The sequence below is a fragment of the Bison bison genome, unplaced genomic scaffold, assembly GCF_000754665.1.
Source record: "Bison bison bison isolate TAMUID 2011002044 unplaced genomic scaffold, Bison_UMD1.0 scf7180017864242, whole genome shotgun sequence".
NCBI classification, from domain to species: domain Eukaryota; kingdom Metazoa; phylum Chordata; class Mammalia; order Artiodactyla; family Bovidae; genus Bison; species Bison bison.
This window is the reverse complement of record NW_011494814.1, coordinates 3113237-3132515: the sequence shown is the minus strand read 5'-3', so window position 1 is coordinate 3132515 and position 19279 is coordinate 3113237. Positions and strand designations below refer to the sequence as shown.

The 19279-nt window shown below is 40.0% G+C and overlaps 1 protein-coding gene across 2 annotated transcripts in view; it reads left to right on the top strand.

The window, feature by feature from the left end:
• The first annotated feature begins 2943 nt into the window (after positions 1-2943).
• G2E3 (G2/M-phase specific E3 ubiquitin protein ligase) overlaps positions 2944-19279 on the top strand; it is a 74782-nt gene continuing 58446 nt past the window's right edge. Inside the window, exon 1 of one of the 2 annotated variants that reach the window (XM_010847022.1) lies at positions 2944-4312. In XM_010847022.1, the coding sequence (XP_010845324.1) occupies positions 4242-4312 (71 nt within the window). In that variant the 5' untranslated portion in view covers positions 2944-4241. The remainder of the gene's footprint in view (positions 4313-19279) is intronic. The other variant, XM_010847025.1, reaches the window with a different exon arrangement.

Genomic DNA, 19279 nt, shown 5'->3' with positions numbered 1-19279 from the left:
AACAGATATGCAGGGATCTATCTTGGTATAAGAAGGGGAGACTGGGATCTGCCAAGAATATAATTCAAATATTGTTTCAAGTGTGGGTAGGAGATAAGGATCAAAAAACCTGCCCCATGTAAAAAGACAAAAAGGGTTTAGTAGAACTTCACTATGACTAGCCCAGGGGAGGAATGAGCTGCTATAAAGGATACTTTAGTCCAACAACGTGTACTGTTACAGGGAAGTGGTAATTTAAGAATTAGTGAAATGATGCAGGGCCAAGTCTATCAGCATTATTATATAACCAAATATTGCTGCTTTTATAACTAAATAATACCATTCTATTTGTTTGTGTCTTTGGGAGTTGGACAGTCCTAACTTTGGACGCAGCAGTTTAGGGGGCAAAGCAACAGAGCTTTGTTGCTTAATAGTAGTAGAAGTCTGCTTTATAATAGTAGAAGTCTACTTAATAGCAGGGACGTATTTGTGGCTCAGCTGGTAAAGAATCCTCCTGCAATGTGGGAGACCCGAGTTCTATCCCTGGGTTAGGAAAATCCCCTGGAGAAGGGAAAAGCTACCCACTCCAGTATTCTGGCCTGGAGAATCCCATAAACTGTATATCCATTTGAACGCAGAGTTCTAAAGAATAGAAAGGAGAGAAAAAAAAGCCTTCCTCAGTGAAAAATGCAAAGAAAGAGAGCAAAACAATAGAATGGGAAAGACTAGAGATCTCTTCAAGAAAATTAGAGATACCAAGGGAACATTTCATGCAAAGATGAGCATAATAAAGGACAAAAATGGTATGGACCTAACAGAAGCAGAAGATATTAAGAAGAGGTGGCAAGAATACACAGAAGAACTATACAAAAAAGATCTTCACGACCCAGATAATCACGATGGTGTGATCACTCACCTAGAGCCAGACATCCTGGAATGTAAAGTCAAGAGAGCCTTAGGAAGCATCAGTACGAACAAAGCTAGTGGAGGTGATGGAATTCCAGTTGAGCTATTTCAAATACTAAAAGATGATGCTGTGTAAGTGCTGCACTCAATACGCCAACAAATTTGGAAAACTCAGCAGGGGCCACAGGACTGGAAAAGAACAGTTTTCATTCCAATCCCAAAGAAAGGCAATGCCAAAGAATGTTCAAACTACCGCACAATTGTACTCATCTCACATGCTAGCAAAGTAATGCTCAAAATTCTCCAAACCAGGCTTCAACAGTACATGAAAAAAAAAAAAAACAGTACATGAACTGTGATCTTCCAGATGTTCAAGCTGGATTTAGAAAAGGCAGAGGAACCAGAGATCAAATTGCCAACATCCATAGGCTCATCAAAAAAGCAAGAGCGTTCCAGAAAAACATCTACTTCTGCTTTATTGACTATGCCAAAGCCGTTGATTGTGTGGATCACAATAAACTGTGGAAAATTCTTCAAGAGATGGAAATACCACACCACTGGACCTGCCTCCTGAGAAATCTGTATGCAGGTCAGGACGCAACAGTTAGAACTGGACATGGAACAACAGACTGGCTCCAAACAGGAAAAGAAGTTTGTCAAGGCTGTATATTGTCACCCTGCTTATTTAACTTATATGCAGAGTGCATCATGAGAAATGCTGGGCTGGATGAAGCACAAGCTGGAATCAAGATTGCTGGGAGAAATATTAACCTCAGATATGCAGATGACACCACCCTTATGGCAGAAAGTGAAGAAGAACTAAAGAGCCTCTTGATGAAAGTTAAAGAGAAAAGTGAAAAAGTTGGCTTAAAACTCAACATTCAGAAAATGAAGATCATGGCATCTGGTCCCATCACTTCATGGCAAATAGATGGGGAAACAGTGGAAACAGTGACAGACTTTATTTTGGGGGCTCCAAAATCACTGCAGTTGGTGACTGCAGCCATGAAATTAAAAGACACTTGCTCCTTGGAAGAAATGTTATGACCAACCTAGGGCATGTTAAAAAACAGAGACATTCCTTTGCTAACAAAAGTCCATCTAGTCAAAGCTATGGTTTTTCCAGTGGTCATGTATGGATGTGAGAGAAAGCTGAGCACTGAAGTATTGATGCTTTTGAACTGTGGTGTTGGAGAAGACTCTTGAGAGTCCATTGGACTGCAAGGAAATCTAACCAGTCCATCCTAAAGGATATCAGTCCTGGGTGTTCATTGGAAGGACTGATGCTGAAGCTGAAACTCCAATACTTTGGCCACCTGATACGAAAAACTGACTCATTAGAAAAGACCCTGATTCTGGGAAAGATTGACAGCAGGAGGAGAAGGGGATGACAGAGGATGAGACGGTTGGATGGCATCTCTAACTCAATGGACTTGAGTTTGGGTAGACTCTGAGAGTTGGTGATGGACAGGGAGGCCTCGCGTGCTACAGTCCATGGGGTTGCAAAGAGTCAGACATGTCTGAGAGACTGAACTGAACTGTATAGTCCATGGGGTCGCAAAGAGTTAGACACGACTGAGTGACTTCCACTGTATCCTACCTATTCAATCATGTACCTCCTGATGGTTGTTTTTAATTTGAAGTGCTTCAAAAGCACTAGCATGTATTTTTCTATTGTTGTTGTTTATCAGTCGCTAAGTCATATTCGACTGTTTGCGACTACATGGACTGCAGCATGCCAGGCTTCCCTGTCCTCCATTATTTCCTGGATTTGCTCACATCCATGTCCGGTAAGTCAGCTCTTCACATCAGGTGGCCAAAGCATTGGAGCTTCAGTATATTTCTACAGGAGAACCCCAATGTTGAGAAGTGTTGGTCAAAGAGTTATTTTCCAAGAGTTGTATCAGTGTATGCTCCCAGTAGATCCGTATGTACATTTTACTACTACACCCTCCTAGTACTGGATGTTGTAAATCATTTTAATTCTTGCTAATCCAAGAGCAGAAAATTAGTTTTGGGGTTGTGTGGCAGCACAATATTCACATCAATATATTTCAGTTAATTTAAAAAATTTATTAGCATCAGAATATCTAGTACAGTGACTGGTTTTGTTAGATTAAAATATGTCCTGTAGTGAATATTTTCTTTAAAAAGTTCTTAAGTCTGGATCTACTCAGGCTCCCTGAAATAGTCAGTGGGTACATACTGCAGATCTTCTTTGTTCATGAAATGCTATAGCATTACTTGAATAGTGTTTGTATTCAAATTCACCTAATTCACTCTGGGGAGAAAAAGGGAATAACAGTTTAAATATGCAAATAACTTGATATTCCATTCAGTAAACGCTAGCCCTAGGTAATTATACATTAAGCCTTACTAGTCTTATGAAAAAAATGTCAGTGACTTTAACGGACTCTCCACTGCTGATGAGAAATTAATCTCATTGGACTGATGGCAGGGTTGCTGGTGATAGCTGTCAACATTTTGGTGGAAGAAACTGAAGTACTCATTAAGCATCCTAAAGAAGGAGTGGTTAACAAAAACTCAAGGGACAAACATTAAAACAAAACAAAACCTGACTATATAGTCTTATTTTAAAAATCGTATATGTATTCTCTCTCTCCCTCTGATTGGCTTTTTGTCTTCCTCAAACAGAGTGTGGAAAGAGGTCCTGACGGTGCCGAGGCAAGTCTCAAGAGACCCAGAGAAATTCCGTACTAAGGACCTGGAGGGTTTGTTTTTTCACTTCTGGTTGCAGCTGGTGCGTACGCGAGGCGAGGAGTAAACATCCGGGCTCGCTTGGTTAGTTCTTTACTTGAAACGAAAGGAGAAATTAGGCACATTTCCCGGTGACTCAGACGATAAAGAGTCTGCCTACAATGTGGGAGACCCGGGTTCAATCCCTGGGTCGGGAAGATACCCTGGAGAAGGAAACGGCAACCCACTCCAGTTTTCTTGTCTGGAGAATCCCGTGGATGGAAGAGCCAGTCCATAGGGTCGCAAAGAGTCGGACATGACTGAGTCACTTCACTTCCTTGAAGGGAAGAAAATTCAGCACGTCTCAATCCATTTCAGAAACGAGAGAACACTCACGAGCCACCGGGCAGAAATACCAATCCCGCTCCGTCACTTCTCTTCAGACCTAAGCAGGAAGATACAAAAGAAACTGAAGCGAGGAGAACAGACGAGGAAAGCCAACGCAAGGTATTAGAACAGGGACGTGCCTCTTCCTTCCGCGACTTCCGCGTCACCGCGGGCCCCGCCCTTCATGGGGCGGGGCTGAGCGTTCCTTCCGGGTTGCGGGCGGAAGTGGGAGAATTTGAATCGTGTGGGCCGTTTGGTGTAGCAGCTCGAGGATGGCGTGTGGCGCAGCGCGGGAAGGGAAAAGTGACACGGCCTCTCTGGAACTTCTGCCCAGCGCGCCTCGGTGAGTGGATGTGGAACAGCAAGATATGGAATATTCCAAGGAGAGAAGCAGGACCGTCGGATGGGTCAGGGGGTCGGGGAGACCGGACAGTACAGCGGGGGCCTCGGAGAGCCTTTGAGGTGTCTTGTAGTGGGGCCGGACGTGAGGACTTTGGAAGTTGGCGCAGGGGGAGCCTCTCCCGGGTTAGCGCTCCAAACAGATGGCGTACACACCCCAGCTCTAGAATATTGGAGATTCGGAGGCCCGACCGCCCCCGAAACTTTAAACTGTCGACTTTCTGGTAATTGCAATTCAGTATTTGCGCCAAATAGGCTCGAGTACTGCAGCTTCAGCAGTAGTTATTGCTAAAGTATTACCATACCCAAAAGAATCGTCCTTTATTAAAGGTGGAAGGTTGGGAGCAGGTTTAGAATGGAGAAATGTTCTACATTCCTTCTAAAAGGAGAAGTCTTTCTTACAGTGGACCGCAGGAAATTGGCAGTCTTTGAAATACCTGGTGGGGATTTAAATTGAAATCTGAGTATCCTTTGTATGCAAAACCCGGATATTTTTCGTGTACCGCAAAAATCCGAGACTCTTGCTTATTTAAATTGGCTGTATGGTAACAGCGGTGAGTCACAAGGGTGTTAGTTTGCTAACAATAGGGATAAGGTTTAGTTCCACAGACCTGCCTTTTCATCCCCGTCATTCATTGGCCGATTGGGTTGTTGTGGAGTCATTTCGAAAGTACTAAATTTTCTGACGTCAGGTTTTGTTTTGGGTTTTTATTTTACTTATTTCTAATGACCGACTGCCTCAAAAATCAGTTCTATCTAACCTCCCAACAAAGTCATGCCTTCTGGAATAGTTTAAATGTGTACCCTACTTGTAATCTATAAGTAAGCATTTAAATGTGTAGAAATTTTATATCTTGGCTTGTTGAAAACTGTCAGACTAATTTTGTGTTGCTTTATAGGATCAGATATTTTATGCTTCTTCTAAGATTTTAACATCAAAGTATCATACCATATAAACGTATAAGTTTCTTTTAAAAAGTAGGACTTTTTCAGAATAAATATCCCTTTGTCCAGTGCTGGCTACTCCTACTCCTCCGTCCCTGCTAATGAACTTTTGTTTCATTATTAGCCAGGAAAAATAAATGTAAATATTCAGTAGTTATGGTCATTAAAATTTAAACATTAATGTAAGACTGCAGCAAGACATTAGCTGTACTTTGTTAAGGTTTGCTTAATTCAGATCTTATGATTCTACTTATTATAAGCCACCAGCAAATAGTAATTTCCCCTGTAGAATTCGTCTCTACATTTTCTGTTCCTTTTCCTTACCTGGACTCTTTGGTTTTTTTTTGCTGTGTCTACCTGAATCAGTGAATTTCAATTTTTATTGTGTACACATTACCTTGAAGGATTTGTGAAGTGCTGATTCCTGTATTTCAAATCTCAGAAATTATAATCCCATAAATCTGGAGGATAGTGTTCTGTAAATTTAATTTGAAGGTTAGTAATTTTGATGAATATTTTAAAAACACTGACTTGGTCTCTCTTAGAGAAGCATTGTAATATGTTGGTTAAGGTCATGAAAGTGGACAGATTGCTTGCATTTGAATTCTGTTCTTGTGACTTGGTAGCTGTCTGACCCTAAGGCTGTTAGTTCCTTAACCTTTCAGTGCTTAAATTCCCTCAATTATAGTGGAGAAAATAGCAATATCTATCTGGTAGGACTATTGTGAGAATCAAATGAATTAAACACATTAAAATCTTAGAATAGTGTGTGGTACATAGTGAATGATACATGCATCTGCTATGATATCGAGTTACTCTAAGCATTATACGTACATTATGTCATTAATCTTCAAAATAGCATTGTAATATTTACTATTATTTTCAGATAAGAAAACTGAGCCTATGAGGGTTTTAGCAGTTTGTTCTCACACAACTAGTAAAATGTTCAAACTAGGACAAAAACTAGATTTTGTTAGAAATTTTATACTTCTTATTGATTGATTTATTGTAATGCTTCCTGCCTCTGTCCTCAATCTCTCCTTCCAAATGTTGCTCTTTAAAAAATTTCTGATGGCCTCTCATCATCTACCACATATATTTCAAATTTCTTTGCCTTTTTTTTTTTTCAAAAACCTTCTCAATCTGGTTCCAACCTCTTTTTAAGAATTATCCTCATAATTTTCTGCCATTCTTTTCCATCCTGTGATGTTCTGTGGTATTACCACGATACTCCAGATCTCTTCTATCATATTTGTGCAGTTAGTCATTGACCTTTTATATTTCTCCTTAAAATTTGACCTAGTAGGTTTCAGGTACCTCTCTAGACTTAGCCAGTGAAGTGGTTCTTCCTCAGTGCAGTTTGTATGTGTGCTAGTGTGCTCAATTGTGTCTAACTCTTTGTGATCCCATGGAGCCCACCAGGCTCCTCTGTCCTTGGGATTTTCCAGGCAAGAATACTGGAGTAGGTTACCATTTCTTATTCCAGGCATCTTCCCAGCCCCGGGATCAAACTCAAGACTCTTGCATCTCCTGCACTGGCAGTCAGATTCTTTATCAGTGGGAAGCCCTCAGTGCATGGTTTAGTTGTAAACAAAATAGCTCTTGTCTTCTTTTGTCTTTGCAGCTCTAGGTTCAGAACAGTATCTTTATAGTCTGAAACTGTGTGTTCAGGGGGTGCTTGTTATTTTAAAAATTTTAACACATTATGTCTTATTAAGCTGAAAAAGTTAAAAATTGAAAGATGACAATATAATTCTGTGTAGCTGTGGTAGAGATTTTAGTGATATCATATAGTTTGTAAATTATACAACTATGGAAAAACAAGTATTGAAGTTGTAGAATTAGAAGACATTTTATGTGGGAAAAAATTTAAGATTTTTAAAAATTTCTTTAAGAGCAGTATTTGCTAATATTCACAGAACTCTGAATGCTTCATACATATTTCTCATTTAACCTTTAGAGCCATTTTATTATTATCCCTGTATTAAGGTGAAAAAACTGAGGCAACAAAAGATTTAGTAACTTTAAAAAAAAATTTTATTTTGGTTTTTTTTGCATTTAATTTCCTTCCATGCAGGATTTTTTTTTATTATAAGATATATTTTAAGTGTAATTTAAAAATTAACTTTATAACAGAGAATTAGCCTCATTTGTACACAGATGATCACTTCTACATTAATTCAGTTCTAAGTTAAGAGAATATTGGGAATTAAAAACAGAAAAGTTTGCCTTTCCTTTTTGATTTAAACAGGTAAGATTGTTACCTGACTTCATTGCTCACAGCCTTTTCTTTAGAAACCTGTCAGTGTTATAGGCACATCATTCTGATGACCAGAGAGTAAAGGTTTGGACTTAGAAGCATATGATCCCACATACCTTCTCCAGCCAAAGTAGTTATTTGAATCAGAGCTCAATGTCTGATGCAGCTAGACCATTCACATCATTTCTTGAATTTTGGAATTGGTATATCCAGAGACTGTTGAGAACCAAGGTGGAAAGGTCGTTACATTCTAAGATGACAATAAAATGATGAAGAAACATGAACAATGGACATTGAGAGCCAGAATATAGAGAGGGAGGGAAGGAAAACCTATTCCCGGAGGACTAGCTGTGAAGTAAGTCAATATAAACTTATAACTTAATTGCTTTTCCTTTTAAAGACTGGATTTTTGTAAGAGCAATTTTGTTGTTGTTTAGTTGCTAAAGCATATCTGACTCTTTTGCATGGACTGTAGCCTGCCAGGTTCCCCTGTCCATGAGATTTCCCAGGCAAGAAATCTCTTGCCTCCTGCAGCCGATCTTCCTGACCCAAGGGTCGAACCCGTGTCTCTTGTATTGGCAGGCAGATTCTTTACCACTCAGCCACCTAGGAAAGCCAAAGAGCAGTTTTAGTTCACAGCAAAATTGAGGGGAAAATGATAGAGATTTCCCATGTACCGCCTTCCCCACACATGCATAGTCTCTTCCATTATAAACATTCCCCTTTAGTGTGGTACATTTGTTACAATTGATGAGCTTACATTGACACAAGGTAAAGTCTGTAGTTCACTCCATGTGATGATATGTTTGTATACAAAGGGAAACTTCAACTACCTTCAATTACAACTTTTTACAATAATGCCAGTGTCCACGTTAATTGGTATTTTGTTTGTCAAGTGAAAGTGAAAGTCAGTCATGTCTGTGCCACCCCATGGACTATACAGTCCATAGAATTCTCTAGCCAAAATACTGGAGTGGGTAGCCTTTCCCTTCTCTAGGGGATCTTCCCAGCCCAGGGATCAAACCCAGGTCTCCTGCATTGCAGGTGGATTCTTTACTAGCTGAGCCACAAAAGAATATTAAAATTACTGAGGGAAGCACTGGTGGGTGTCTCTCTTAGTATGTAAGCTTATGTTAACTCTTAAGAGAGTTAAAGCCAAACTAAATGCTAAGTCTTGCCTGGGTTTTGTATTTTTTATGCCTCTCTTTTTCTGTAGTGCTTCCAGTAGCCTAACATCAAACAACTTTTTTTGGTCTCAGATTTTCTAATTTATCTATTTTTCTGGAATGCTGCTATTGAAATTTCTCTTACAAATGAATGGTATTTGTAGTAGTAGTAGGCTTTGTAGTTTTGAAATATTTGGGGCTTATTCACTGTGGAATTGGTTTAGAACTGGTGTGGAGTTTTTCATTGAAGAATATCTCACGATCAGTTTTATTGATCCATTTTTCCTATAACTTCCTTTGCAATGATTCTAAAGTAAAATACTTTTATTCATACGCTTTACCATCTGAGCCACCAGGGAAATCCTTTATTCATTTAGTAAATATTTACTGATCATTATGCTGGGCATGGTTGGATGTTTTTGTTTTTCAAGTCTCCCATAATCTTAGTCATCATAAGGATACTTCAGGATTATATAGTGCTTTACAGTTTATATAGCTTAACAGATTCTTTAGGATGTTATGACCCTGCAGGGTAATAAATTTCCCATAAGGAAATTGAGTCCTGCTCTAAATCACACATAATTCCACAGTTCTCACTAGGGCAAGAACCCGGTTATGAATTTTTTTCCTTCCATGGTGCCTCAGTGATAAAGAATCCACCTGCCAGTGCAGTAGGTGTGGGCTCCATCCCTGTGTTGGGAAGATCCCCTGGAGGAGGAAATGGAAACCCACTCCAGTATTCTTGCCTGGGAAATCCCATGGACAGAGGAGTCTGGAGGGCTACAGTCAATGGGGTCACACAGAGGTCAATACAACTTAGTGACTACACAACACCCGCAGATGATGTTATACATCCTGTGCCTGCTTACTCAGTCGTATCTGCCTCTTCACAACCCCATGGACTGTAGCCCGCCAGGCTCCTCTGTCCATGGAATTTCTCAGGCAAGAATACTGGAGTGGGCTGCCATTTCCTACTCTGGGGATCTTCCCAACCTGTGGATCAAACTCATGTCTCTTGTGTCTCCTACATTGGCAAGTGGATTCTTTATCAACTATTTCACCTTTGTTGTTGTTCAGTTGCTAAGTCATGTCCAATTCTTTGAGACCCTATGGACTGCAGCACTCCAGGCTTCCCTGTCCTTCATTATGTCCCAGCATTTGCTCACGTTCATGTCCAGTGAGGTGGTAATCCTATCTAATCATCTCAACCTCTGCCGCCTCCTTCTCCTCTTGCCCTCAGTTTTTCCCAACATCAGGGTCTTTTCCGATGAGTCAGCTCTGCATCACGTGGCCAAAGTATTGGAACTTCAGATTTAGCATCAGTCCTTCCAGTGAGTATTCAGGGTTGATGTCCTTTAGGATTGACTAGTTTGATCTCCTTGCAGTCCAAGGGACTATCAAGAGTCTTCTCCAGGACTGCAGTTCAAAAGCATCAATTCTTCAGCACTCAGTCTTCTTTATAGTCCAACTCTCAGGTCTGTACATGACTACTGAAAATGCCATAGCTTTGATTCTATGGGCCTTTGTCAGCAAAGTGATGTCTTTGCTTTTTAATACACTGTCTAGGTTTGTCATAGCTTTCCTTCCAAGGATCCAAGGGTCTTTTAATTTCATGACTGCAGTCACCATCTGCAGTGATTTTCGGGCCCAAGAAAAGAAAATCTGACATTGCTTCCACTTATTCCCCTTCTGTTTGCCATGATGTGATGGGACCAGAGGTCATGTTCTTCATTTTTGAATGTTGACTTTTAAGCCACCTTTTTACTCTCCTTTTTCACCTTCATCAAGAGGCTCTTTAGTTCCTCTTCACTTTCTGCCATTAGACTGGTATCATCTGTGTATTTGAGGTTGTTGATATTCTCCCAGCAATTAGCATTAAGTAATATTCCGTTGTCTAGGTGTACCATAGTTTATCTGTTCATCTACTGAAGGACATTTTAACTGTTTCCAAGCTGTAAGCATCTCTGTGAAAGTTTTGTTGTGAACATAAATTTTTATCTCTTTTGGTTAAATACCAAGATGCGTGACTGCATAACTGAGGTAAATCCTGCTTGGCTGTGGTATATAATTCTTTTTATACATTGTTTGATTTGATTAGCTAATATTTTATTGTGGCATCTGTATTCATGAGTTTGTGTTTTTTTCTTTTGTGATGTCATTGTCGTTTTGGGGGGTTTTTTTTGGTATTAGGTACATGCTGGCTTAATGGAGTAAATTGGAAGTAGTCCCACTCCTTCTGTCTTCTAAAGATATTGTAGAGAATTGGTATAATTTCTCCTTAAATGCTTGATAGAATTTTACAGTGACCCATCTGGGCCTGGTGCTTTCTGTTTTGAACGGTTACTAATTATTGATTCAGTTTCTTTAATACAGTTATATTCAGATTGTTTATTTTTTATTGTGTTTCAGCAAAAGTTGTGTTTTTCAAAGAATTGGTTTGTTTTATGGGGCTTCCCTGATAGCTCAGTTGATAAAGAATTTGCCTGCAATGCAGGAGACCCTTGTTTGACTCCTGGGTTGGGATGATCCTCCGGAGAAGGGATAGGCTACCCACTCCAGTATTCTTGGGCTTCCCTTGTGGCTCAGCTGGTAAAAGAATCCACATGCAGTGCAGGAGACCTAGGTTCAATCCCTGGGTTGGGAAGATCTCCTGGAGAAGGGAAAGACTACCCACTCTAGTTTTCTGGCCTGGAGAATTCCATGGAGTCCATGGGGTCACAAAAAGTCAGATACAACTGAGCAACTTTCACTTTCATCCAGCTTATCAAATTATCAAATTTATGGCCATAGAGTTGTTCATGTATGTGTTAGTCTCTCAGTTGTGTCCAACTCTTTGTGACCCCATGGACTGTAGTCTGCCAGGCTCCTCTGTCCATGGAATTCTCCAGGCAAGAATACTGGACTATTGGAGTGGGTTGCCATTCCCTTCACCAGGGAATCTTCTGGACCCAGGGATCGAATCTGCATCTCCTGCATTGGCAGGTGGATTCTTTACCACTAGTGCCACCTGGGAAGCCCAGAGTTGTTCATAGTATTGCTATATATATATATATTTTTTTTTTTTCCCAATGCCACATGGTTCTTGAAAGTTTAGTTCCCTGGCCAGAGATCAAACGCATGCTCCACTTGCTCCCTGCAGTGGAAGAGCAGATTCTTAACCACAGAACTTCAGGGAAATCCCTCCATCCATTTGCTTTTAATCTATGTTTAAAGTGGGTATTGAGATAACATATACTTAGGTCTTGGAGAAGGCAATGGCACCCCACTCCAGTACTCTGGCCTAGAAAATCCCATGAATGGGGGAGCCTGGTAGGCTGCAGTCCATGGGGTCGAGAAGAGTCGGACACGACTGAGCAACTTCACTTTCACTTTTCACTTTCATGCATTGGAGAAGGAAATGGCAACACACTCCAGTGTTCTTGCCTGGAGAATCCCAGGGACGGGAGAGCCTGGTGGGCTTCCGTCTCTGAGGTCGCACAGAGTCGGACACGACTGAAGCGACTTAGCAGCAGCAGCAGCATACTTAGGTCTTATTTTTTAATCTACGGTGACAAATCTGTCTTCTAGTTGGTGCATTTAGACCATTGGCATTCAAAATGATTATTAATATGGATGAATTAATAAATATTAATTCATATAAATATTTGTTAATTCTACCATATTTGTTACTGTTTTGTATTTGTTGCCCTTGTTCTTTGTTCGTATATTTAGCTCCACTCTGTGGTTTTAATTGAGCATATAGAAGTTTTCATTTTACGTATTCCTGGAAACTTCTTTTCTTTATATAGATGTAAATTTCTGACCTTTATCATTTTCCTTCTCTTTCAAGAGCTTCTCATAGCATACCTTGAAAGGCAGGGTCTACTGGCAACATATTCCACCAATTTTTGTTTAAGAAAGTCTCTATTTCTCTTTCATTTCTAAAGATAATTTCACAGGATACAGAATTCTAGGTTTTTTTTTCCCTCCCCTCCCTGCCCCCCAATACTTGAAATATTTCTCCTTTAAATATTACTCCTCTCTCTTTTTACTTGCGTAGTTTCTGAGGAGAAATTGGATGTAATCCCTACTCTTGTTTATCTATTAGGTAAGATTATTTTCCCCTGTAACTTTTTTCAGGAGTTTTATTCTTTATCTTTAATTTTCTGTAGTTTGAAATAATATGTGTAGGTGTAGTTTTTTTGGCAGTTACCCTGCTTGGAGTTCTGCAACTTCCTGTATCTTTTGTCTGGTGTCTGCATTACTGTTATTGTTTCAAATGTTACTTCTGTTACTTTCTATCTTCTGGTAGTCCAAGAACTTTTGTTACACTTTCTGTGGTTATCTCACAGTCCTTGGATATTCTCTTTTTATTTTTGTTTTGTTTTCTCTTGGTTTTTGTCCTCTTTGCTTTTTAGTTTTTAAAGTTTCTGTTCAGATATTTTTAAGCTTTTAGAGGTCTTTCCTCAGCCTTGCCCCATCTGCAATAAGTCGCCTATGTATAAAGTTTAAAGTTGTGAATTTTCAAAGATTGGAATGTGTGTTTGCATGTCCAGTCACATATTATGTGTGTGGCATACGTCATCACATGTGTGCATCCCCTACAAATGGTTGTGCCTTTGTATAGTTTTGTTGTTGTTGTTCAATTGCTAGGTCGTATCCAACTCTTGAACTCCATGGACTACAGGTTCCTCTGTTCTTCCCTATCTCCTGGAGTTTGCTCTGATTCATGTCCATTGAGTCAGTGATGCTATCTAACCACTCATCCTCTGCCACCGTCTTCTGCTTTCGCCTTCAGTCTTCCCCAGCATCAGGGTCTTTTCCAGTGAGTCGGCTCTTCCCATCAGGTAGGTGGCCAGAGTATTGGAGCTTCAGCTTCAGCATTAGTACTTCCAATGAAAATTCAGGACTGATTTCTTTTAGGATTGACTGATGTGATCTCCTTGCAGTCCAGGGGAGTATCAAGCATCTTCTCCTGCACCACAGTTGTAACACATCAATTATTCAGCACTCAGCCTTCTTTATGGTCTAACTCTCACATCCATACATGACCAGTGGAAAAACCATAGCTTTGATTATATGGACCTTTGTTGAAAAGGTATAGTGTTTTACTGTACAGTAATGTACTCAACATTCAGAAAACTGAGATCATGACATCTGGTCCCATCACTTCATGGCAATAGATGGGGGAATGGTGGAAACAGTGAGAGATTTTATTTTAGGGGGCTGCAAAATCACTGCAGATGGTGACTGCAGCCATGAAATTAAAAGACGCTTGCTCCTTGGAAGAAAAGTTATGACCAACCTAGATGGCGTATTAAAAGGCAGAGACATTACTTTGTCGACAAAGATCTGTCTAGTCAAAGCTATGGTTTTTCCAGTAGTCACGTAAGCAGAGACATTACTTTGCTGACAAAGATCTGTCTAGTCAAAGCTATGGTTTTTCCAGTAGTCAGGTATGGGTGTGAGAGTTGGACTATAAAGAAAGCTGAGTGCTGAAGAATTGATGCTTTTGAACTGTGGTGTTGGAGAAGTCTCTTGAGAGACTCTTGGACTGCAAGGAGATCCAACCAGTCCATCCTAAAGGAAATCAGTCCTGAATATTCACTGGAAGGACTGATGCTGCAGCTGAAACTCCAATACTTTGGTCACCTGATGTGAAGAACTGACTCATTAGAAAAGACCCTGATGCTAGGAAAGATTGAAGGCAGGAGGAGAAGGGGACGACAGAGAATGAGATAGTTTGATGGCGTCACCAACTGGATGGACCTGAGTTTGCGTAAACTCTGGGAGTTGGTGATGGACAGGGAGACCTGGCGTGCTGCAGTCCATGGGGTTGCAAAGAATTGGACGTGACTGAGCAACTGAACTGAACTGAACTGAATGTATAGAATACAGTATTTTTATTTCAAGCCCAGGATGTCTGGAGTATTAAAGCAGTGGTGATGTAGCTGGTACTACTAAGTACTGCTAAGCTGGTACTATAGCACAAAGCAGTAATGATGGAAACAAAAGTGAAAATTGAAAGAGTGGAGCAAGGTGAAAAGATGGCAGATATTGCACATTCTTATAACATGAATTATTTAACCAAGCATGATTCTAAGAAACAAAAACAGGGTCATGGAACAGGTGAAGTCTGCTATGCCAGTGACGTTGACAATAATATCAAAGAAGCATGGAAAAGTGATGGAGAAACTTCTCTGTGTGGCTGCAGGATCAGTGTCAGTGTCAAGTCCCTTTCAGCTGAATGCCTTTATGAAGGCAGGAAGCTCAATGCCTTTATGAAGACTTGAAGAAGAAACTGAGTGAAGAATCAGATGGCATCTTTTAATGCCGCCTTGGCTGGATTCATGGGTTCGAGGCTAGAGCCAGCCTTCATAGAGTAAAAGTAAGTGGCGAGGTGGTGAGTGCAGATACACTAGTTGCCCATTAATTTCCTGAAATACTTTAATAAATTATTGATGAAGGTACGTGTTTACCTGAGTAGGTATCTTGTGGATGAGACCAGACTGTACTGGAAGAGGATGCCAAACCGAAAGTATATCAGTAAGGAAGAAGAGTGATGCCAGGCAATAAAGCAGCAAAAAAATAGGCTAACTCTGTTGTTTGGTGTCAGTGCTTCTGGCGATATGAAGCTGAAAATTCTCTTTTCATTCAGCTTATCATTCAGAGAACCTAAGAGCCCTTAAAAACATAGCCAAGGGCTCTCTTCCTGTTATGTGGAATAGTAACCCCAAAGCCTAGGTTACACAGGCCATTTTCCAGGACTGACTCTTCCACCACTTAATCCTGGAGATAGAGAAATATTGCTTGGAGAAGGACATAGCCCATTCAACATTCTTTTGCTACTCAACAGTGCTCCAGGCCACCCTTCATTCATGATTGACTTCATCCTACCGTCAAAGGAGTGCATCTGCCACCAAATATTTTGTCACTCATCCAGCCTGTGGGCCAGGGAGTTATAGCAACTTTCAAGAAATATTTACATCACACTTCTTGTCAGGCCGTAAAGGTGGGTGATGAATCAGGAACAACCTTGTGACAGTTTTGAAAAGACTGTAACATCTACAAGGCCATAAAAAACATTGACTTTGCTTGGCATGAAATTACAGCCGTCACCATGAATGGGGTTTGGAGGAACCTTTGCCTGTAGTTTGTTCATGATTTTCATGTATTTGAGAAGGTGAATAAGGAGTCCAAAGAAGTCTTCTGCAGCATATTCACCCTTAGCAAGATGTTAGAGCTAAATCTTTAAGAGGATGATTGCACTGAACTGCAGCTTACTAATGAAGGCATGATGAAATAAATAGAGGCCGAGAGAAAGGACCGAGAGAGACCAGAGGAAGAAGTAACTGAAGAATTCATAACACAGGAAATGGCAAGAGAATTTTCTTGATTTGAGGAAGCACTGTTAGTTTTTGAGGCATAGATCCCAAGTGTAGAACAGTACATGAAGGTTGTAGCCGCCGTTCAGAATGTAGCCCAGTGCTGAAACCATGTCATCTATGATCAGAAAAGAAGAGCTACTACCCAGACATCACTGAATAATTTTTTCAAGAGGGTAGATAGAATTGAATCCACCAAGGAACCAGAACCTGTGCCATCAACGTCAGGCATGAGTGAAATTGCAGCTTGCCCTACGTCTCCTACTGCTGGTGATCCTTCAGCTCTACCACCTACCACTTCCTCTTCCTCCTCTAGTCAGTAACTCATCTTGCCAGCTCACTTGATGCCATCTCCTGTGTGCCAGTTGTTGTACTGTACTGTAAGATTCAAAATTTTTATTTTTCATGTTTATTTTTTATGTGTTATTTGTGTGAAATATTTTAAACCTTCTGCAGTACAGTACTATATTACTGATTGTGTTAGTTGGTTACCTGGGCTAACTTTATTGGACTTAGGAACACACTCTCAGAATGGAACTTGTTCATATGTGGGGACTTATTGAACTAGTTAGTTATTCTACCAAAGACATTCTTCATTTCCATTAGCGTTTTTGATCTCTAGCATTTCTTTCTGGTTCTTTTTTAGGATTTCTGTTTCTCTGTTTACATTGCCTATCTGATCTTGTATATTGCCTACTGTATCCGTTAGAGTCCTTAGCATATCACTCATAGTTTTTTCAAATTCTTTGTTCTAACAGGAGTGGATAAAGATGATGTGGTACATAAGTACACTAGAATATTACCCAGCCATTAAAAAGAATGAAATAATGCCATTTGCAGCAACATGGATGGATCTAGAGATTGTCATACTGAGTGAAGTAAGTCAGAGAAGGAGAAGTAATATATGACATCCCTTATATTGGAATCTAAAAAGAAATAATAAAAATGACCTTACAAAACAGAAAGAGACTCATAGACTAGAAAACTAACTTTTGGTTCTGGGGTGGAACTTTTGGTTCGGGGGTGGGGTGGAAGAGGGTGGGCAATGGGAAGGGATAGTTGGGGAGTTTGGGATGGACATGTACACACTGCTATATTCAAAATGGATAACCAATAAGGACTTAGTGTATAACACATGGAACTCTGCTCAATGTTATGTGGCAGCCCTAATGGGAGGGGAGTTTGGGGGAGAATGGATATGTGTATATGTATGGCTCAGTCCCTTTGCTGTTCACCTAAAACTATCACAACATTGTTAATTGGCTATACCCCAATACAAAATGAAGAGTTTTAAAAAATCTTGTTTTGATAAATCTATCAACATGCCTGCCTTGTCTGGTTCTGATGTTTGCTCTGCCTTTTCAAAATGTGCATTTAGCTCTTAGATATGTCTTGTAATTTTTTTCTTGATAACCAGATATGAGGTACTGAATAAAAGGAATTACTGTAAATAAGCCATTAGTAACAAAGTGGTAAGATGTAGAAGGGAAGTGTTTTCTAGTTCTGTGATTAAGTCTCATTCTTTTTAAGGCTATGCCTCTGGACTGTGAAGTTTACAATATCTTAGTTTTCTTCTCCCCTTTTCCATGGGACAGGATGGCTAGAGTATGGTGGAGTTTGGTATTAATATTTTTCTTTTCCTGGGTCATTTAGGCTCTGATAATACACTAGCAGGTTAGGCTCTGGCTAATTAGTTTCTCCTGAGGGAAGGCCTTATTAAGAAGAACAGACTGCTTTGGTGTATTTTAAAATGGGCTTCTCCGGTGGCTCAGCATTAAAAGAATCCTGCATTGCAAGTGCCCCAGGATACATGGGTCCGATCCCTGGGTCAAGAAGATCCTCTGGAGGAGGGCATGGCAACCCACTCCATGGGGAATCCCATGGACAGTGGAACCTGGTGGGCCACCGTCCATGGGGTTGCAAAGAGTTGGACACGACTGAAGCAACTTAGCATGCACTAGTTTCCCCTGAGGGAAGAAAGAACAGAGTGCTTTAATATATTTTAAAATGGTAGTTTACCCTCGCCTTGCCAGTCATAAGGGAATTTTTCTCTGATATTTACTGTGGACTTCTGGTTGCATTCCTGGTGATAATGGTGAGGGGCCCTCTGATTGTATGCCCCTTGAGTTTTTAACTCTCAAAGTTGTCCACACTGAGCCCCCCAGCAATTAGTCAGTTATAGTGTAGGTTTTCCTGCCTGGATACTGGATCCCACAGCAGTTTCAGCCGGTAACTCTTTGCTCAGGTAAGCTGTGATTCCCTGTGTTCACCTCTTTCCAGTCTCAGAGGGCAGTGGTTTGTCGTTACCTCTCTTACAGAGACAAGAAATATTGATTTGTCTTTTCAACTCTTGTTAGGATGGAGAGGTGGCTTAAAAGCATCTTACGTAGTGCTTTTCCTTTAATTTAAATAAATATCTTTATTTTTTTTAAATGGTGGTTAACTTTTAAACATCCGTCTGATAGTATAATTGTATAAAATAAAATTCACCCATTTTAAGAATATAGTTCAATGAGTTTTAGTGCATGTATTTCATTATATTAATATTCCAAAATTTGTTTTATCAGTTGTCTGTTGATGGAGATTTAGGTTGTTTATAGTTTTTGGCTATTACAGATAAGGCAGCTGTGAACATTTGTGTACAGTGAACATATACCTTCATTTCTCTTTGTTGCCTATCTACCTATCATATGGTAGGTGTCCATTTAACTTTTTTTATCAAAGTGAAATTCACATTCATAAAAATAACCATTTTGTTGATTAAAGCTCTAAATGTAAGATCTGAAACTATAAAACTCCTAGAGAAAAACATAGGCAAAACACTCTCTGACATAAATCACAGCAGGATCCTCTATGACCCACCCCCAGAGTAATGGAAATAAAAGCAAAAATGAGAAATAGGACCTAGTTAAACTTAAAAGCTTTTGCACAACAAAGGAAACTATAAGCAAGGTGAAAAGACAGCCTTCAGAATGGGAGAAAATAATAGCAAATGAAGCAACTGACAAAGAATTAATCTCAAAAGCAGCTCCTGCAGCTCAGTTTGAGAAAAATAAATGACCCAATCGAAAAATGAGCCAAAGAACCAAACAGACATTTCTCCAGAGAAGACGTACAGATGGCTAACAAACACATGAAAAGATGCTCAACATCACTCATTATCAGAAATGCAAATC